The 17980-nt window shown below is 53.5% G+C and overlaps 1 protein-coding gene across 1 annotated transcript; it reads right to left on the bottom strand.

The window, feature by feature from the left end:
- Nucleotides 1–109: 109 nt before the first annotated feature.
- ERN2 (endoplasmic reticulum to nucleus signaling 2) lies at nt 110–14927 on the bottom strand. Its single transcript, XM_027613779.2, has 22 exons — nt 14708–14927; nt 12972–13077; nt 12592–12625; nt 12272–12344; nt 11372–11444; nt 11123–11230; nt 10774–10875; nt 9553–9817; nt 7721–7799; nt 7486–7633; nt 7253–7374; nt 6273–6428; nt 5842–6007; nt 3612–3696; nt 3274–3463; nt 3091–3190; nt 2798–3000; nt 1490–1637; nt 1272–1399; nt 581–704; nt 430–497; nt 110–344 (listed from the first exon to the last, which is right to left on the bottom strand). The coding sequence occupies exons 1-22, from the start codon at nt 14801–14803 to the stop codon at nt 138–140; spliced, it is 2781 nt and encodes a 926-aa protein (XP_027469580.2). The 5' UTR covers nt 14804–14927; the 3' UTR covers nt 110–137.
- Nucleotides 14928–17980: the final 3053 nt, after the last annotated feature.

The following is a 17980-nucleotide window of genomic DNA, read 5'->3' as shown; positions in this document are numbered from 1 at the left end:
TGTAGTCCCTGAGGGTGCCTGGCTTCTGGGCTCTGGGTGCGTCTTTGCTCCAGAAGCCCCAGGCTGCTGAGATTTGGCCAGTCTTTTCTGTCACCAAGGCCGGCCTCAGCCACGGGCCCACCCACTGGCTGGTGGCCTCAGCTCCCAGCCGGGCATGGCTCCCTGGCCCTCGAGGCTGGCGGGTAGTAGGGCACGAAGAGACTCTCGGAGGCACAGCACCTCATGGCGCCATGTGTGTGGACCAGCAGTCGCGGGAAGCGGGCTGTGAAGTACTGGACGAAGCTGTCAGGGACGTGGCCGAGCGCCTGCTGGACCTCTGTCGGGAGCTCCCTGTAGTGGTGTCTCTGGAGGGAGGTAGAGAGAGAGCCCCCGCTCAGCCGTGACCAGGCTGCCCCGTAATCCAGGCCCTGTGCAAACCCTAGGGCACACCTTGTTCCTCATAGCACGGAGCAGGTCTCGCACTGACGTCCCCTTATACGTCCGGAACCGTCTCAGATCTGTGGGCAGGAAACTCCTTGGCAAGGCTGCCCCCGCTGGGTTCCCCTCCGTCCGGCGGACCCACCCCAAGGCTGGCCTCTACCTGTCCGCAGCGGCACAGAGATGTGCTTGTGCCAGTCACCCCGGACCACCGTGGGGCCCCCTGCCTCCAGCGCCGTCACCAGGGGCCCTTGCTCAGACTCCTTCTCCAGCCAGTCACTGACGTCCTAGGACCCCACAGAGCTCTTGAGCCTCATAAGCAGTTTCAGAGGCCACAAGGCCCGTAAGTGCCCTATGGCTTGGGGGAACCAAACGGCAAAAGCTTCTTGGTTTAGGATAAGGATTGTTGCCCCTAGAGTACAGCTTCCCGGTGCCATGTCTCCATGTTACCTGACAGGTCTTCATCAGCCTGTGAGGTAAGTACTGTTATCCCCATTTTACAGATAAGCAAACAGGCTCAGAGGCACCAAGTCCCTTGCTCAAGGTCACACAAGTGGGATGGGCTATCTAGGCACCGTTGTAGCATGAAGTGACAACTAGGGTTGAATGGCATGGGGTCTGTGTCACCCAGGGGTGGGGGGGGGCGGGGTGGAGGCTGGGGCTGGGAAGTCTGGTAGTGAGCACACCGTGGAGTGCCAGCCTGGCAACGTCTAGGCCAGAGCTTGGTTCAGAGAAGGAGCTGGGCTTTCTGGAACAGACAAGTCTCTCCCCAGCCACTCTGGCTTCCCCTTTCTTATCACTCGGCACCCAAACTTGGGACTTATTTGGGGCCATCCCCAAGATTTGCCTCTGACCTGGAAGAACTGGAGCTGCTTTGCTCTGCTCCAGAAGAAGGGGTGGGCTAGCACCTGGTGAGCCGAGGGGCGGGCCTGCGGCAGGGGGCTCAGCATATCCTCCACCAGGTTCCTGGCAACCACCTTGTCTGCAGGGACAAACGGGAGGGATGGCTTCAGGCCTGCCCAGCCCCATGCCCTGCTTCCTCCCTTCTCTGCCAGGCCCTGTCCCCCCTCACCATGGGCCTCTTCCTCCAGGTGAGTCAGGCTGGGAGTCCCTGCAAGGATGTTTGCCTGGCGATAAAGACTTTCTCCAAATGGGTGGCTGCCACCAGAAAGCACATAGTAGAACACACAGCCTGCAGAGAAGATGTCCACTGCGCTTGTCTGGGGGCCAGAGAGACCAACATGAGGAGGCAGTCCCTGCTTCCAGGAAGCCTGCCCGGGTCAATTCTCCTGTGGGCTGATACGGTAGCCAGGGCTTTAGTTCAGACTAGAACTCAAGGATGCTTCCTGAGCGCCATCTCCTCGACCTGAGACCTCCACCCCTCTGCACCATTGAAAGGGGCCCTTGATTTTCATCCAAAATCTTGACCCTCCTGAGCTGCTAGTGCACGTGTGCAAGCTACATTCCTCCAGGCCTAGCAGGTAACAAGCGAGGCTGGCCGGGTTTGAGGGACTGAAGCAGCAATGAGACCGTAAGATCTCCAGGGGACTCTCCCAGGTGGCAGAGCTTTGATTTTCCAAGAGGATCCAGAAATCAAGATTGCTATGTGAAATTTTCCAAAAGTTGAAATGCTGGCTACTAATTAAAATCTGTACAATCTCATAACATCAGATCCTGTAGTCCTTGGGCCTCCGGGTGGCCACTTCCTGCTTTCTCTTGATTTAGGCATGGCTTTGCCTAGTGGCTGACCTTTCCTATTACTCTCATCTGTGCACATGACTTCATCTTCCACCCACACACTGACAACTCAAATCCATAATCCTGGGGTCTCAGACTCAAGTGTCTCTGGGGGTCAGACCCTGCTCTGGCCTTCAACTATGTTCGCTCCTCTGGTGCTCCCTAAACCCTCTACATCCGTGGTTCTCCCTGGCTACATATTAGAATCACCTGGAGCCCGGCTCTGGGCTAGTCTGGTGGGAATCACTGGATGTGGGGCCTGGGCATCTGACTCTCAAGTTTGCCAGTGATGCTGCAGCACAGTGCAGATTGAAAACCCTTTTCTGGGTCAGGATTTTGTAATCCTGGTACTTTTGACATTTGGGGCCGGATTACTGTCATGGGGGGCTGTCCTGTGCGTTGTAGGATGTTTAGCAGCATCACAGGCCTCTACCCACCAGATGCCGGTTGCAAACCCCGATTCCCCCGCTAGGTGTGACAACCAAAAACGTCTCTAGACAGTGCCCAGTGTCCCCCGGGCAGTGTAATAGTCCCAGGTTGAGAGCCACTGCTGTACGTAAGAAGGGACGAACTATGCCACTGTAAAGATGAAGAAACAGGCTTGGCCACAGCAGGAGCGGCGCCGGGCCAGGGTAGGACTCACAGGACTGTCAGAGGGCGGGAGCTGCAAGAGCTCGGGCGCCATCCAGCCTTCCGTGCCGGGGATGCCCGAGCGGAGGCTGAAGCTGCAGCGGCCAGCAGGCAGCTTTTTGCAGAGGCCGAAGTCTGAGAGCACCACCCTGCCTCGGCCGTCAGGGCCATCAGGTCCCGTGATAAGGACGTTGGCTGGCTTCAGGTCCCGGTGCACTGAAAGCAGAGCAGAGCTGAGTGCTGTGGTGGGGAATGGGGAAGGTGGGGCTGGGACAGGGAGGGGGGGAGGGCGGGGCCGGATACTACCTATATGTAAGGAATGCAGGTGCGCCAGGCCACACATCAGCTGCTGCAGCGCCGTCAAGGGCTCCAGGCCCCAGCGCTCCAGCTCTGGGTTTTCCACGTACTGAAGAGGTGGGGGACAGTGTCACTGTGTAACCTGGGACCCCCCCCCGCCCCCCCCCACTGCCCCTCTGAGCTCTGGCTCACCTCTTGCAAGGAGGCCTGGCAGAGCTCCAGGGCTATGTAGTGGAACTGGGGTCCCCGCTCGGTGCAAAAGTAGCGGAGCACATTGGGATGCCTGTCCGACTCCTGCAGCAGCTGGACCTCCCTCTGGACCAGGCCGAAGCATTCACGGAGCAGCCGCTTCACAGCCACTGCTCGCCCCTCCAACTGGCCCCTGGGGGGGTGTGGTTCAGAGAGGGAAGACATGGAAAAAGTTCCTGCATCTGCCTCAGCGAGCCTTTGAAGAATGGCCCCCCGAAAGACAGTGGCCCAAAGCGCCGTGAAAGCCGTATCTCCAGTCCAGCTTCTGGCTACCTACTCACCGGAAAACGAACGTCCCGCCTGCCCCGCGGCCCAGCACGTCCTTGGGGTTGAAGGAAATCTTGCCCACCACGGTAAGCTGCTCAGCTGAGGGGAGGGGGGCGGGCACAGTCTCAGGGAGCCTCTGCTCAGTCTAGACCCGCCACGGCCTCAACCTTTCTCTGGACTCCCAACCTCCATGCCCAGCCTGGGCCTGCCGCTTGCTCTTTGGGTGTCCTTGGCAAGTGACTTAAACCCCTATGCCCTCAGTTTTCTCATCTGTAAAGTGGGACCCATGTTGATGATCCTGCACAGCATTACTGTGGATTAAATGAATGTGTGGAAGGAGATAGATAATCCTGCTAGATTATCTTCCTTATTCTTCCTCTTCTGGCATTTTCTGCCCAGATTTCCTTATTTACTTCCTCTGCCATTCTCCCCACCTCCACCTGTTAAAATAAACCCTTTTCATTGATGAACTGGCTTCAAATAGGAAGGTGGGCTTGGCAGCGGATAGCATGGTGAGGGTGAGTGCAGTCCCGGGAAAGACTGCCCCCCCCGGATGGGAGGGGGCAGCAATGGGCATTTGGATGCAAACCTGTCCCAGAGTTCGTTCTAGGGTAGCAGGAGCCCCTGGAATGCCTTGGTTTCCTATTAAGAAGGATGGGGTTGGCTCAGGCAGGCAGAGGTCGGTAGACTTGGACAGTTACTGCTCTTCCCTATGGGTAGCTTGTGAGACACCCCTCACAATGACCCAGGCATGTCTCTCCAGGCTGCCCCCTGCTCAGCTCCGAGGGACACCATTCATACAGCTAAATGTACATGGGGTCCCAAGAGTTGTGCAGTATGGTGGCCCCAAGAACACTCTAATCAGGAAGGGCTGCCCACTTCAGTCTCTGCAATTAGCTCTAGGAAAAGCAAATGAGAATCCACATCTGGACCAGTGAGAAAAGTACCAAGCTGCCCCTCAGCATTGCTCTGGATTATTTTAGTAAAAATTCACTCTCATCTGTTGGCAAGATGCAGGCAATAACCTAGATTTGTGTACCCTGGCCTCTCAGGAGTGGCTGGGCTCAGGGCCTGGAAGCACAGGTGGGAGTGGACCCATTTCTGGCAGCTCAGAAGGCAGGGATAGAGTTGCTGGGCTCTGACGGACTCTGGTGGTGAGGGGTGAATGAAGGACAATGGCAAGAAGAACCACACGGTGCTTTGATGAGAGCCATCCTGGGAAAAGAGGCAGTCTGTCCTGTCTGGGAAAAGATCCAGCTCAATATGAAGACCCCAGGAGATGAGCGTTTCAGGGTGCAGTGGGTACGAGTATTATGTGGACCCACTCAGAGCCAGTAAAGTGACAAGCACTGCAACACCTCGGGGCTCAGGCACCTTCTCAGTTGCGGTGGGCACCTTCTAGATGAGCCAGTCCCTCAGGAAGGGGGGGCTGCTCTGTCTCAGCAGAGGCAGGGTGAACTCAGAGTGAATGCTGGGAGCAGCACTGAAGTGTCAGGCCAAGAGTGGGGTGGGCTTTGGCCTGAGTTAAGGGGACAGTGGCATGAGGCAGTGGTTTGAGCAGAGACCAGGAGGGGCCAGCAACAGCTCATGCAAAGGACTGAGGTCAGTCCGGCCCAGAGCCAAAGAAGCAGGAGAAGTAGCCTGGACTGACCAATAAAAGCATGGGAAAGGTCCCCTGAGGCCTCCCACAGACACCAGAGAAGCTTGAAAGGGCTAGTTTATAGGATCTAATTAACAAAGGAGAAATGTTTAAAAATAAAAAGTCCTAAAGAGAGAAACAAAAGAACAAAATGACACCTAGGTAATTTACTAGTTCTGTTACCAAATATGATGTTAAACTAACACAAATATTATTAACGTCACCTAAGACTGATTTAATAATAATGATGCTGGTAACATCTCGTAATGAGGTGATACAATGAGGTGGGTGTTGTTATTCCCATTTGACAGATGAGAAAAATCGAAGCTCAGAGGAGGAAGGCAACCTGTCAAAGTGAATAGCTAGTGGAGTTAGATCTATACCCAGTTCTATCTGCACCCGAGTCCTTGAAAGTAATGATAAACAATGATGGCAGACATTTCTAGAGTGCTTAACTCCATAGGAGGCTGTAAATCCTCTCTTATTAACTCAGGCTTAAGCACCGTAAGGTACTATAGTGACTTCTAATAAACCAACTTTGAAGCTAAACCTGCTCACTCTGTTCTCTGTCCCTGACTGTGTCTTTCTTGTTCACTTAAGCTCACCTTCTGGGTCTTCAACTGGCTGGGCTTGCTCTGAGGAGCTTGGAAGGCTCTTCTGGCCCTGGGGGGTGGCCCCTGACTGTAGGGGCTGAGTGTTCTGTGAGATGTGAGGAGGATCTGCGGGTGCCAAGAGGGTCTGCTGCTGCTTCTCCACCAGCTGCTTCTGTTGCTGAAATACAGGGCCCAAGAGGGCTCAGCCCTGGCCAGGTCCTGCCCCATGAGGGACCCAGCAGTGGTGCCTGAGACAGCCTGGCACTGGACCATGAACATACAGAACACAGTAGCAGGGGCTCGGGGAACTGCTGGGAAAACATCAGGCAGCAGAATCAGAGCTGGGTGAGGGAGAGAGCTGCTGAGTGGTCTTGGAGAGGAGGGTCATTGTCCCCCCAAGGAAGACCCTAAGACGGACCTGAGGTCAGGAGCCATAGGCTTACCTGCCTCATTAGGAAGATAATCCACCCTCCCAGGAGGACAGCAGTGAGGCTAGCTGCCAACAGGTCTTGGGGTCCCAGCCCTGGATATAAGTCCGGGGTTTTCTCTTCTGGATGCAGCTCCAGGTTCCAAGGTTTCTCACGGCTCAGGCTCAGGAGCTGAGAACAAAGGAACTTTCACTCTTAGCACACTGTGGAACCCCTAACCCTTTTCCATCACCCAGTACAAGGCTGCTGGTCTTAGCTAAAGGGGCAGTGAATGATTAGTCCACGTGGTGGGAAACACGGTGCTCTCCATGGTGCTGAAATATCATGGTGTCCCAGGAGTGTGGTCTTCCAAACCTAGCTGATGACCAGCATCTCTTGAGGGGGAAGGGGTGGGGGGAAGTGGCATCACTAAAAAATACAGATACTCTTGGGAAATCACAAAAAAATTCAGATATCCATCTCCAGTTCAGTGAGGCCTGGGGGGGCTCCCAGGTGATTCTGATGAGCAACCAGATTTGAGAATTACCGCTTTAGGTCAGGGTTCTTTCTTTCTTTCTTTCTTTTTTAAGATTTAGTTATTTATTTGAAAGAGAGAGAGTGGGAGGGTGGGTAGGGGCAGGGGGAGAGGGAGCAGGTCATGGCTGTTCTAACCTTGAACCACTAGTGATTCTTGCCCACCCTCTCCCAGGAGAGCTTGCTTTTATAGTTTTTCTGTTTACATTTTCTAACCTGATAAATATTTTGTAATTTTTACACTGAAGAAGAATTAAAACTGTGATCCCTATTTCACAATTTAGATAATCCTTTGACACATCTAATATGTTTCTGGCAATAACAACATATATGTATGTTTTTCTTCCAGGAAATTATGTGATATCAATTGACCCACCCCCAGATGTTATTCCTAGAAGCCTGAGGGAAAGGTCCAACAGCTGCCCTCTCAACCTGCCAAGTCTCCTCCCTCCCCCCATGCCCTCTGCCCTTCTAGCACTGACCTCCAGGAAGAGGGCTGGGGCCTGTGTGTTCTCTGAGAGTCTGTTCTCAGCAGTCCCACTCTGTGGGGTGGGATGCACCCTCAGCATGGTGGTGTGCAGGACTGGGGGTGGCTCATGGTGTCCTAAGGGGCAGAGCAAAAGTCAGCTGACTGAAGGTGACCTCAGCCTTCCAGCTCAGAAGCAGGGCTCATGGGCCCTTCATCTACTCCAAATTTGAACCAAAAGAATCTCACCGATGAGCAGCCACTGGCTAGGAAGGGCTACACTGCCTGAGGGGTATCTGACAGCAGTGCTAGGTGAGCCCTCTCGCTCTCCTGAGACTTGAAGTGTCACTTCTTCTGTGGTGGGGCCATTCATGGGGGCCAGGGTCAGTCCACGAGGCTATGGCAGAAGACAGAGAGTCATGAGTGAGGGAGCTCCTCTCCTGCCCCAACCCCTCTTTCCAGCCCCTCAGAGACCCCCTCTCACCACTAGGGCCACCCCTGTGTGAACCAGTGCTTTAGAAACATAGAATCCAGTTTCATCCTTCCCCACATACAGTGTCATCCTAGTGAGGGAGAAGAAAAAGGGGAGAAGGGTAAGTGATTGTGGTGGGTAGTTTCAGTTACCACTGTACCTGTGTCTTTGTATTGTCCCCTCCCACATTGACTCTGGGCTTAGCCATGTGACTTGCTTTGGAGAATGAGATAATAACAAATGTGACATGAGCAGAGGCTTGAGAAGTGCTCGGCTAGCCTTCTGGGGCATGAGAGACCTCATTTGACACCTCCTAGGCCAAATAGTCCACCAACTATGATTGAGTTGAAAGTGGTCATCCTAAGCTATCCAGACTCAGCCAAGCCACCAGACTGCCCAGATCAGAAAACCACCCAGCTGGCCCACAGAATCTTGAAAAATAACAAATGTTCATTGTTTTTAAGCTCTACGTTTTGGGGGTGCTTTGTTATGCAGCAAAAGCTAACGCATACAAACAAACTCTAGAGTCATGATTTCTAAATCTGTGTCTAGCCCAAACCTCTTTTAAGAGCTCAGTTTTCTAAATCTGAACTTGTCACTTCATTCCTTAACTCCTCCTTCTCATCCCCTTCCTCCTCTAGTGCTCCCTACCTCTGCAAACGACAGCACTCATGTGCTTCTAGAAACCTGAGCACTTGCTCACAAACCTTGATTCCTTGCCCACAATCACCAAACTCCCCAATCACCAAATTCTTACTGTTTTTCCCTCTTTGTATCTCTTACTTTCTGCTTATTTCCATTTCTAACATTTCCACACTAGTCCAAAGGGTCTTCATCTCATGCCTGAACTAATGCAGTATTCTATGCATGGGCACTTCCTCACTATACCACTCTATGATATTCTCCACACTGCAGCCAGGTTGTTCTTTCTAAAATGAAAAGATAATCAAATCACTTCTTTGCTTAAAACCCTCCAGTGACTTTTCCTTAGCCTTAGGAGAAAATGTCCAAGCCATTTCAATGATCCTACAAGATCCCTGCTTAACACCCTCAGACCTTATTCCCTGTTCAAATCTGTGCTCCAGCCTTATTTAATTTCTGTTCCCTGGCTGCCATGTTCTCTCTCTCTCTTGCTTCTTATTCATCCTCCAGGTTTCGATTTAGATGTCCTTTCCTCCAGGAAGCTTCCCATGACTGCCTCCTGCCCCCAGTCTCAACTTAGGTACCCTTCCTATACATTCCCATCAAAAATATATACTTCCCTTTTATCATTCTCTATCATACCCTATTATAATTGCCCTCTTACACACTTGTCTCCCCCACTAGACTCCAAGATCTCTGTAGGAAGGAACACGGGCTATATTATTGTACTTCCAGAGCCTGACAGGCGGCTGGTACACAGTAAGTGCTCAATTAATATTTGTGTAATGAATTGAATGAATGGATAATCCCAGATTTTCCCATTCTGTCTCTTTGTTCCCTAAGTTGGGGACTCTAGAGCATTCAGTACTGTTAAGGAAGGGTAAGAGTTCGTTTTTAACAGTCAATAAGACACAGCACCTGCCAAGCAGAACAAGCACCATCCATCCATACACTGGAGTGGAGACCCAGAGGTCCCCTGTAGGCCATATTTTACCCTAGAGTTGTCGAACAGCAGGGCTAACCAAAAGGTCCTGGGGGCACTGAGGGGGGCAGAAGGTGCTGGGCACTGGGCATTTGCCAATCAGTTTGGCAAATAACCAGTTTGAAATATTTTGGCCCCTGGTTCAGCTGTGTTGGTGTCATGCTTGAACATCCCATCCATCTGGACGGCTCCTCCCCAGTCCCCAGGGATGGGTACCTACAGAAGCTGAGTGTCCAAGGCGGAGAAGTCGGTAGCTGTGTCCTGGGGACCTGAGGCAGGCAGTCGGATGTGGCCCCAGCGGAGGGCAAGGAAATGCAGGGTGTCCCGAGCCAGCGTGAGATGGGGTAGCTGGCGCAGGCTGTCCTGGTGCCAAGTGTAGACCCCCAACACCGGCATGCCCAAGTCCTGTGTCCACAGCACCGCCCCGCTTCCCGGGTCCACAGTGAGCAGCAGGCCCATCCCGCAGGATGCCAGGTGGCTCATGTCTGCGAGAAAGATAGATGGGGAGCTGTGGGCAAGGAGCTCTGACTTGAGGCATCTCAGAGCATCTTGGGGGATGGGGGGAGCTGCTCGGAGGGTAGGTCATCAGGGGGGCCACTCAGCTGTGTGGGGGTCAGGTGAGATCCCCTGGAGGGTTAGGAGAACATGGGAAGCTCAGACAGAGTGCACCAGGTTACTTTGATCTGTCAGGGGATCAATCAGGGTCAACCGGGAGCTGTGTAGGATGTGGGGGTCAGTCAGGGTCATCCAGAGGTGACTTAGGTGTGTGACTCAGTCCAGGTCACTTGAGAGAGGTCACTTAGGATGTGGGGTAGTTAGCCGTGGTCTGATTGATGTCACCCAGGAGAGGTCAATCAGGATGGCCGGGAGGCATGTGGGTCACTTGGGAGTCATGTAGAGTGTGAAGAGGGTGAGTCAGGGGTCCTGGGGGTGTCATCTGTGATGTGTCAGGGTTACTTGCATGGGTTCTCATGCAAAATGATGAAGTCAGCGTACGAGGGGTGGCTTAGGGGCCCCTGTAAGGTCATTTAGGCAGTTGGGTGGGACAGTCATAATATCAAGGGGGCGGTCATAATTACCTGGGGGAGGTTAATCTTGGGGGAGGTCACTTAGGGTCATCTCAGGGGTCGTTCGACTTTGGGGGTCAGTTAGGACCTCTGAGGACCCATCAGAGTGTTCGAGGGTTGCTTGGGGTCACTCAGGATGGGGGGGCCACCCAGGGTTACCCGGCTCAACTCCTTTGGAATATGGAGGAGTGAGGATGTTAAAGATGGCTTGGGGTAAAGGAGGGTCTGGCTGGGGGTTGAGGGGGGTCACTTAGGGTTGCCCACCAAGGGTGTGTCATTCAGAATGTGGTGAGGCTTGGTCATGGATGCCGCTCAGGATTCCCTGAGCTGAAGAACTTGCTCGAAGGCTGGAGCCAGGAAAAGGCAGCACTCACATTTCCCAGGCAAGCCTTCCATGGGGGGTGCTGAGTAGCGGCGGTAGGTGGTGTTCCAGCGCAGGGCTGGGGCCTTGGGGTCATGCATGGTGACCGTGTACTCTGCAAATGGCCAGAAGCTGGGTTACCAGGAATGCCCGTATGACACTCCTCCTACCCCCACGCCAGGGAGTGTCATCGGTCCCCTCGTCCTGAAGGCCACAGTCTGTGTCACAGTCTGTCTGGGTCACTTCTATCTCCTCAGCTCCTTGCCTAGTGCTCAAGGCAATGTTTGCAGACCAACAGATTGACTGACCGGCCTGAATTCAAGTTGGAAACAATTGTGGGGAGCCGCTGGGGCCTGACTCACGCGTTCGGCCGATGTAGAGGCGGGGGGTTGTGGGACCCTCTGTGGTCAATGTCAGCTGCGTCTTTCCTGACTCAGGGTCCACCACAAACCAAGCATCCTGCTTCCGGCCTGTGGAGGTGGGAAGTGGGTCAGCCCTCGAGATGGCCTGGCACAGGGTGTGCTCCCTGCTGTCCTGTGCCCAGCTGGCTCCACCATGACTAGGTCCCTGTCCCTGCTGGACCTGGACCCACAGGCTGGAGAGATGCTCACCCATGTAGAAGACGCCATCAGAGCTGCGACACGGGGAGGCATGAACCAGCTCGGGGATGGTGAAGGGCAGCCTCTGAGAAGGAACATTTCCAGGAAGGAGGAAGAGCAGAAAAACACATACAACTTGCTCACTAGGTGCAATTAGTATCATTTTCATTTCCCAGAGAGGGTCAGTAACTTGGCTGTTGTCACACGGCTGGCTTCCGATGGCACAAAGTTCTAACAAACATTCCACCCCATTCCCTGTGACAAATCCAGAGTGTTGTTCAATAGCCCCCAACAGAGTCCCGCTGTGGAAGACAAACACCTTCTCTCCCCCCTGTGCATGCCCCTTTGTGCACTGGCCTTGCCCTGTCTCCGGTGCCCTTGTTGCTACCGCATGGACAAGCCCAGGCTCTCCTGATGAGAATGAGGGATGGCTGGCCCAGTTGTCCCTCTCAGAAGCCCGCCAACCACCAACCAACTTTCAGAAAGACAGCTGTCCAGCTGACCAGCAGCTGAACACAGACTCCGGAGCAAGCTCAGCCAAGACCACCCAGCTGAGTCCAGCCTAAATTGGCATCCCACAAAATGGTGAGTTAAATCAACTGCTGGTATTTTTAAGCCATTGCGTTTCAGGGTGACTATTTTGCAAAAGCTAACTGATGGAGGTTCCCCCCTTGAAGCCCCCAGAGTCCTGAAGAAGCCCTGTGATGCCCTCAGGGGCCTGACTGTCTGCTCTGCAGACGGCTCAAACCACCACCCCACCACCTCCTTTCAACAGGTGCCTCAGGACAGCCTTCCCATAATGTGCTCCGAGCCCCCTGCAGGACCCTCCGACGCCAACCATGCAGCCCCCTCCATGCTCCGGCTAACAGAAGCCTGGGCCCTCTCCCATCCCAAACACTGTAAGAAACACACCATTAATCCCTGTTGTTTCTGGGTCCCCAAGATGTACAGGCTGCCATCAGCTGGGTCTGAGAGAAAGGCTGTCCTGTGGGGCAGAGGGGAACAGGGGGAGGGTTAGGCTCATGCCCCCGGGGTTCATGGAGGCCCCGGTTCCCTCTGTCTGCCCGGCTAGTAGGAGCCCACCCTTGCGAGAGGTACCACAGAGCTCCAGAGCCAATCTCTCCCCTTCCTTCCAACAGGACCCTACCCCAACCCCACCCAACTCCCTCCAGACAACCCTGGCTTCCCATCTCCCAGACTCCCCCTCCTTCAAAGATTGCAGGTTCACTTACTCCGTGACAAACATTGGCCCTTGGATGATGGGATCTGTGGGCACAGGGACATGGAGCGTGAGTAACCTCCTCCCAACTCCCCGCTGATAAGCCTAGCTCATCGTCATTGTGTGCTTAGTTGTGCCAGACACCAAGCCAAACATTCATCGTGCATGTAACTTAATCCTCCCAAGAACTCTGTGAAGTAGGGTCATCACCCTTGGCCCCATTTTACGGGTGAGGACATGGAGGCTCAGAGAGGTGAAGTGGCTTTCCCAAGGCCACCCAACTGGGAAGTGGTGCAGCTACCTGCAGACACCGGCCCATTGGATTCTAGATCCCAGGCTCTTACCTTCTACATCACATGTCCAAGGAAGAACGAGGGATCACCCCTTGCTCACCATCCTTCAGCGTCCACTTCAAGTCCCCCGTCTGCTTGCTCAGTGCATGGAGACTTCCATCCAGGGTGGACACTAGCAGGAGGCTCTCTGGCCTGAGGGCCTGGACCTGAAGTAGGAAACAAAGTCACCTCCTCCAAGGAGTCTGGGCCCATCCCTTGTCCTCACTCCATGCAGGGCTAGATGTAACTCCACTTCTTGCGGAAGGGGACAGACAAAGAAGGAAGCGTGATTGGGGAGGCGCGGGCTCCCCCTCTTGATCTCCTTGACCCTAGACAGAGGTGACAGTGGGAACTGGGGGACTCTCTAAAGTCTCTCCTTTTCCCCACCCCTCAATTCTTTCTGGTTTTCTAGAGAAGACTGAGGGCTTTACAAGAGGACTTCACAGCCTCCCTATGAGATTGGTGCTCTTGTCCCCAGCATTGTCCAAATGAGGCAGAGAGACTAAGGCTCACACAGGGTAGGTAATTAGCCTAAAACCACGCAGAATGGGAACCTGAACCACCATGTCTCTGATTCCAGCGCCTGGTCCCATACTTACTTGCCACGCTGTCTGACTCTCTTGGGGTGACCCCTTCTGCCTCCCCAGACCAGCCCAGCTGCTTTTGGTGCCAGGCTCCAGGGGTCCTCTGGACCAAGGCTCTGGGGCAGCCAAGGGAGGGAGGGCTGGAGCTGCCCTTGCATTGGGCCCCTGCTGGGCTAACTCACCTGCTCTAGCCCCTCCTTGAGCAAACAGGGTGAGGCTGAGCACCCAGCAGGAACCCTGACATCCGGGTGGCCCAGCCACACCCCTGCAAAAGCCACATCCTGCTCCAGGACCCTCAGGTTTGGAGCTGAGCCAATGGTTTTGGTGGTGAGTCAGGAAACTGCCTCCTAGCCCCTCTCTTTTCGCAGCCTGTTTTGTGGGCTGAGAAGAAGCTGCAGAGGGGCTGCTCACGGTTGAGGTGGCTTGACCATCATCATGTCTACACATTTGTTTTTAATTAGCTACCCATTTTAAAAATTGGAGATATTTCCATTTTTGAAAATTGAGATTTGCAATTTTTCTCATTTCTATTTTTTCTCATTTTTCTGGAAACACCTGCTCTGGCCACCCTGGGCTCACATTCCTACCTGGCAACCATGGGTGGACCCAGAGCTGGATGCAGGGCAGGTGAATGGCATGGACTGCCAACCCTCCATGATCCCATTAGCTGTTCTAGGGGCTCCAGGCTGAACAAGTTGATTCTAGTCTGGGTGCCTTTGCCTTCTTCCTGCATTTCTGTAAAACTGGACTCAGCTCCTGGCAGGGCTGGACCCGATCCCCACACCTGCTACTTATTTATCCCAGAGGTTCTGAACCCAGGGTCCAGGCGTGGGTAGGGAGACTGGCCGTGAACCACCTGAATTTTCTCGACAGAGGGCACTTAAGTGGACCCTATGTCCCCGCCAGGGATCCCAGGACTTTTAGGAGCCCTCCCCAGTCCAGACCCTTCTCTTCACCTGCGCCCTCACGTTGCAGGAGGGGGCGCCGTTCTGTGCCCTTCCACGCTGGCACATCTCTCCAGCTAGGTGTTCGTGGGGGCAGCTGGCAACCCCCTAAAGCTAGGAGGCTTTTCCTGGCCAGGGTCTGACTTGGGGCCCTCTGGACCCGGAAGAGGGCAAGGCGCCCCCTGTGGCCGCGCCCCCTCTCCTCCCCCACCACACCCGCCCGCCCGGGGCCCAGACCTTGGAGGTCCCGTGGCCGCCCCACGTCTCACCTGTGGCCCTGGCGTCCTGAGCAGCGCCGCGAGCTGGAGCAGGAACCCGAAGCGAAGCGGGGGCCACTGGCCGCACCCCCGGGCCTCACTCGCCATGGCCAGTCCCTCAACACCTCCCGGAGACAGCAAAGCCCCAGCCTGGCCCGGAGGAGACTCCGCCCCGGGCTGGGCCACTTGGGCACGCAGAAGCCGGGGCGCAACCTCAGCCGATGTCCTGCTCCTTCCCCCCTTCCCATCACACCCGCACCCCCCAGTCACCCTGCTGCAGAGCGCACGGGGAGGTTAGCAGCAGAGGCCATGCTTGCAGACGTTCCCGCGCGCCAAGCACTCTCCCAAGCGCTCTGCATCCATCCCCACTAGCTCCTTCAATTGTCCCAGCACTACCGAGGGAAAAATGGAGGCTCGGCGCTGGAATTCAAGTTCAGACGTCTGCTCTCAAGGCTTGTGTTCCTTGTTACTGTGCTAGGGGCCTCCTCCGCTGAGAGATAGTGAACTATAGATGAAATGATTGACTCATTCATTCAATAAATATTTACCTACTATGCAGCCTGGGAGGCAGGAGAGATAAGGTGCCTGTCTTTGCAGAACTTACAGACTCCCATGCCTTAGATATCAGGCGGTGCAGCATCCAGCACTACTTGCTGTGGTGGTTGCGGTCCTTGCTGCAGGCAGACTTCGCCTGCTTGGTTCAGGGAGGGCTTGCAGGGGTCCCATTAATTGTCACATTTGGGCTCATTCATTTCTCTTTCTTCCTGGTGTAAAAATCACTGCTGATCCGAGGATCATGCAGCTTGGCTCTGCCACGCTCTCTGCCTCCACCTCTCTGTCACCCCTGGCCTTCCTGGGCATGCCCCCACAGTCACTGAAGAGTTTGCTAGCTGGCCCAGAGCCTCCATCTCCACCCCAGATACGCCACCATCATTGATGTCTTCTGCGTCACCTGCCGCTGCACACTGCCCCGGGCCCATGCTGCAACCAGCTCTCAATTACCTACACTCGCCCAAGTAACCCCAGCTAAATCTTGCCTGGCTGGCACCCGCATCCCTCTGCTGCTCCGAGGATGGGCTGCTGAGAGCTCACAGGTGCCTGCTTTCTCCACAGAATTGCCCTTGGCTGACTGAAGCATCCTGTACCCCCTCCCTGTGACTGACTGTCATGGGAGAACAGAAGACTGGCCCCTTTGCCTCAGGCTGGAACCAACTCTGAGGTACAATTTGGGCTAAGGAGGTCCCTGTCCTCTGCTCACTCCCCTTCTCTTAGAGAGTTCTTCCCATCACTTGAGCCAGAACCCCTGCCTCAGGCTCTGTTTTTAAGAACCTACCTGATCTGAGGCACCCTGTCATCATGTTTTCATCAAATGTAGCCTTAGAACACCCAACAGCCTCATGGCAAGAAGCCTCATAAAGTCTTTGGTTTACTTGGGTGTACTCCTTCACGCTTGGCTGTTCCAATACTCCCAATTGGCAAGGCGGTCCTAACTTCCTAACAAAAGTGATCACTGGTCACTCTAGAAACCAGCCCAAGCTACTGAGGGTGTGAATCAACGCTCCTTTATGCTTTATATTTTGCACACTGTACATTTGCTTTGGAATGTACATTACGTTTGTTCATTATGCTTGGATTCATAGTCATGTCTCATGCAAATCCATTTGATTTGCGTAGACAACCTACAAATGAACTTGAATAAATCATTTCGGGTGTGTGATGATATGAATAATACAGATTGTAGAGACTTTGTAAAATTCAGGAAAATATAAATAGGAAGAAAAAAAATTCATTCATGGCTCTACGTCCTGGAAACGGAGTACCTCTGTTAACATTCTTAGTTCCTCCCGTGTTGTTTTTTCCCTATGCCTATGTGTTTTAGGGGGCTACTATGTTCAAATATTAATGATGTTTTTCCCCCCTCCAGAGCTTCTTTTTCCTTTCTCTTCAGGCAAGGCTGCTCTAAATTTATTGCCTCCTAGAAGGGAGGAGGAAGGAGAAAGAGAGAAAACAAAGCTTCGTTTAGCTTTTTGTTTTTGAACACCTCAGGACACGACCCTAGACCTGAGAAAATAAATAATGAGAGTGGAAAAGTGGAAAAGTCGCTCCCCAGGCTCGGAGAGGAAGGAAAATAAGGAGGAGCGGGGAGTGGCAAGATGCTAGAGCCTCTTCACCCAAAGACCAGACCCCACCTCGCTGTGTGGGATCAAGAGCAGAGGGGATTTGTGTCTGGCTTCAGGGCATAGCCTGGAGAAACAGTGAGCCCCAGAGACATCGTATGCTGTGTCTGGGCAGAGAGGGGTTTTGGGGAGGCTCCCACTGTCTAGTGTGATGTGGAGGTGGGGGGATGTTTTCCAGATGCCTGAGGAGGAGTGGGAGAGAGGGGGTGGGGAGAGAGAGAGAGACTCTTTAGAAAGAAAGAGGAACAGGGGTGCCTGGGCATCTGCCTTCTGCTCAGGTCGTGATCCTAGGGTCCCTGCTCAGCAGGGAGTCTGCTTCTCCCTCTGCCTCTGCCCCTCTCCCTGCTTGTGTTCTCTCTCTCTCGCTAATGAATAAATAAAAAATCTTAAAAAAAAAAAAAAGAAAGAGGAACAATGCAGCAGAGTCTAGTAAGGACAAGAGAAAAGACCCAGTGGCAGAGACAAGACCCCATGGCATCTCAAGAGATGCCCAGCTGGGATGGATGATGATGATGACAAAGACTCAGTGCCCTCTTGCCTCCTGGCATTATGTAAACTCCATGGAACTTAAACCCACCCTGCAGAAAAGCCAGGAGAAACCAGATGGGGCTGAATTTCTTCCACCTGGCGCAAAGGGAGCTTAAAATAAAAAGTTAAATTGAGTTATATGGAAATAAAGTTACATTTCTTTTTTTTTTAAAGACTGTATTTATTTTGACAGAAAGAAAGAAAGACAGCGAGAGAGGGAACACAAGCAGGGCGAGTGGGAGAGGGAGAAGCAGGCTTCCTGCTGAGCAGGGAGCCCGATGCGGGGCTCGATCCCAGGACCCTGGGATCATGACCTGAGCCGAAGGCAGATGCTTAACTGACTGAGCCACCCAGGTGCCCCTAAAGTTACATTTCTTCTCTATTCCTCAATTTGTGCTCTTAAGTGCTCTGCTCCTAGACAAATAAAACCAATAGCCTTTCTCCATTTTAGCAAAAGAGTGGAGAAAACAGAAACCGTAATGGGAAAAATATTCCGAGCGTGATAGCAATAAAAAGAAAATGCTTAGGAATTAATTTAACTAGAAAGGCACAGGACCTCTATGAGGAAAACTATAAAGTT

The sequence above is a fragment of the Zalophus californianus genome, chromosome 10 (assembly GCF_009762305.2).
Source record: "Zalophus californianus isolate mZalCal1 chromosome 10, mZalCal1.pri.v2, whole genome shotgun sequence".
Taxonomy (NCBI): Eukaryota; Metazoa; Chordata; class Mammalia; order Carnivora; family Otariidae; genus Zalophus; species Zalophus californianus.
Note: the sequence above shows the minus strand (reverse complement) of the source record. Positions and strands in the feature narration are given on the sequence as shown.

Coding starts and splice junctions, on each gene's coding strand:
- ERN2 (XM_027613779.2), bottom strand. CDS start 14,803: ATGGCGAGTGAGGCCCGGGGGTGCGGCCAGTGGCCCCCGCTTCGCTTC. Junction 13,078..14,707: donor TCAGGACGCCAGGGCCACAG/GTGAGACGTGGG, acceptor TTCCTACTTCAG/GTCCAGGCCCTCAGGCCAGA. Junction 7,800..9,552: donor GCCTTGGACACTCAGCTTCT/GTAGGTACCCAT, acceptor CTCCCTCACTAG/GATGACACTGTATGTGGGGA.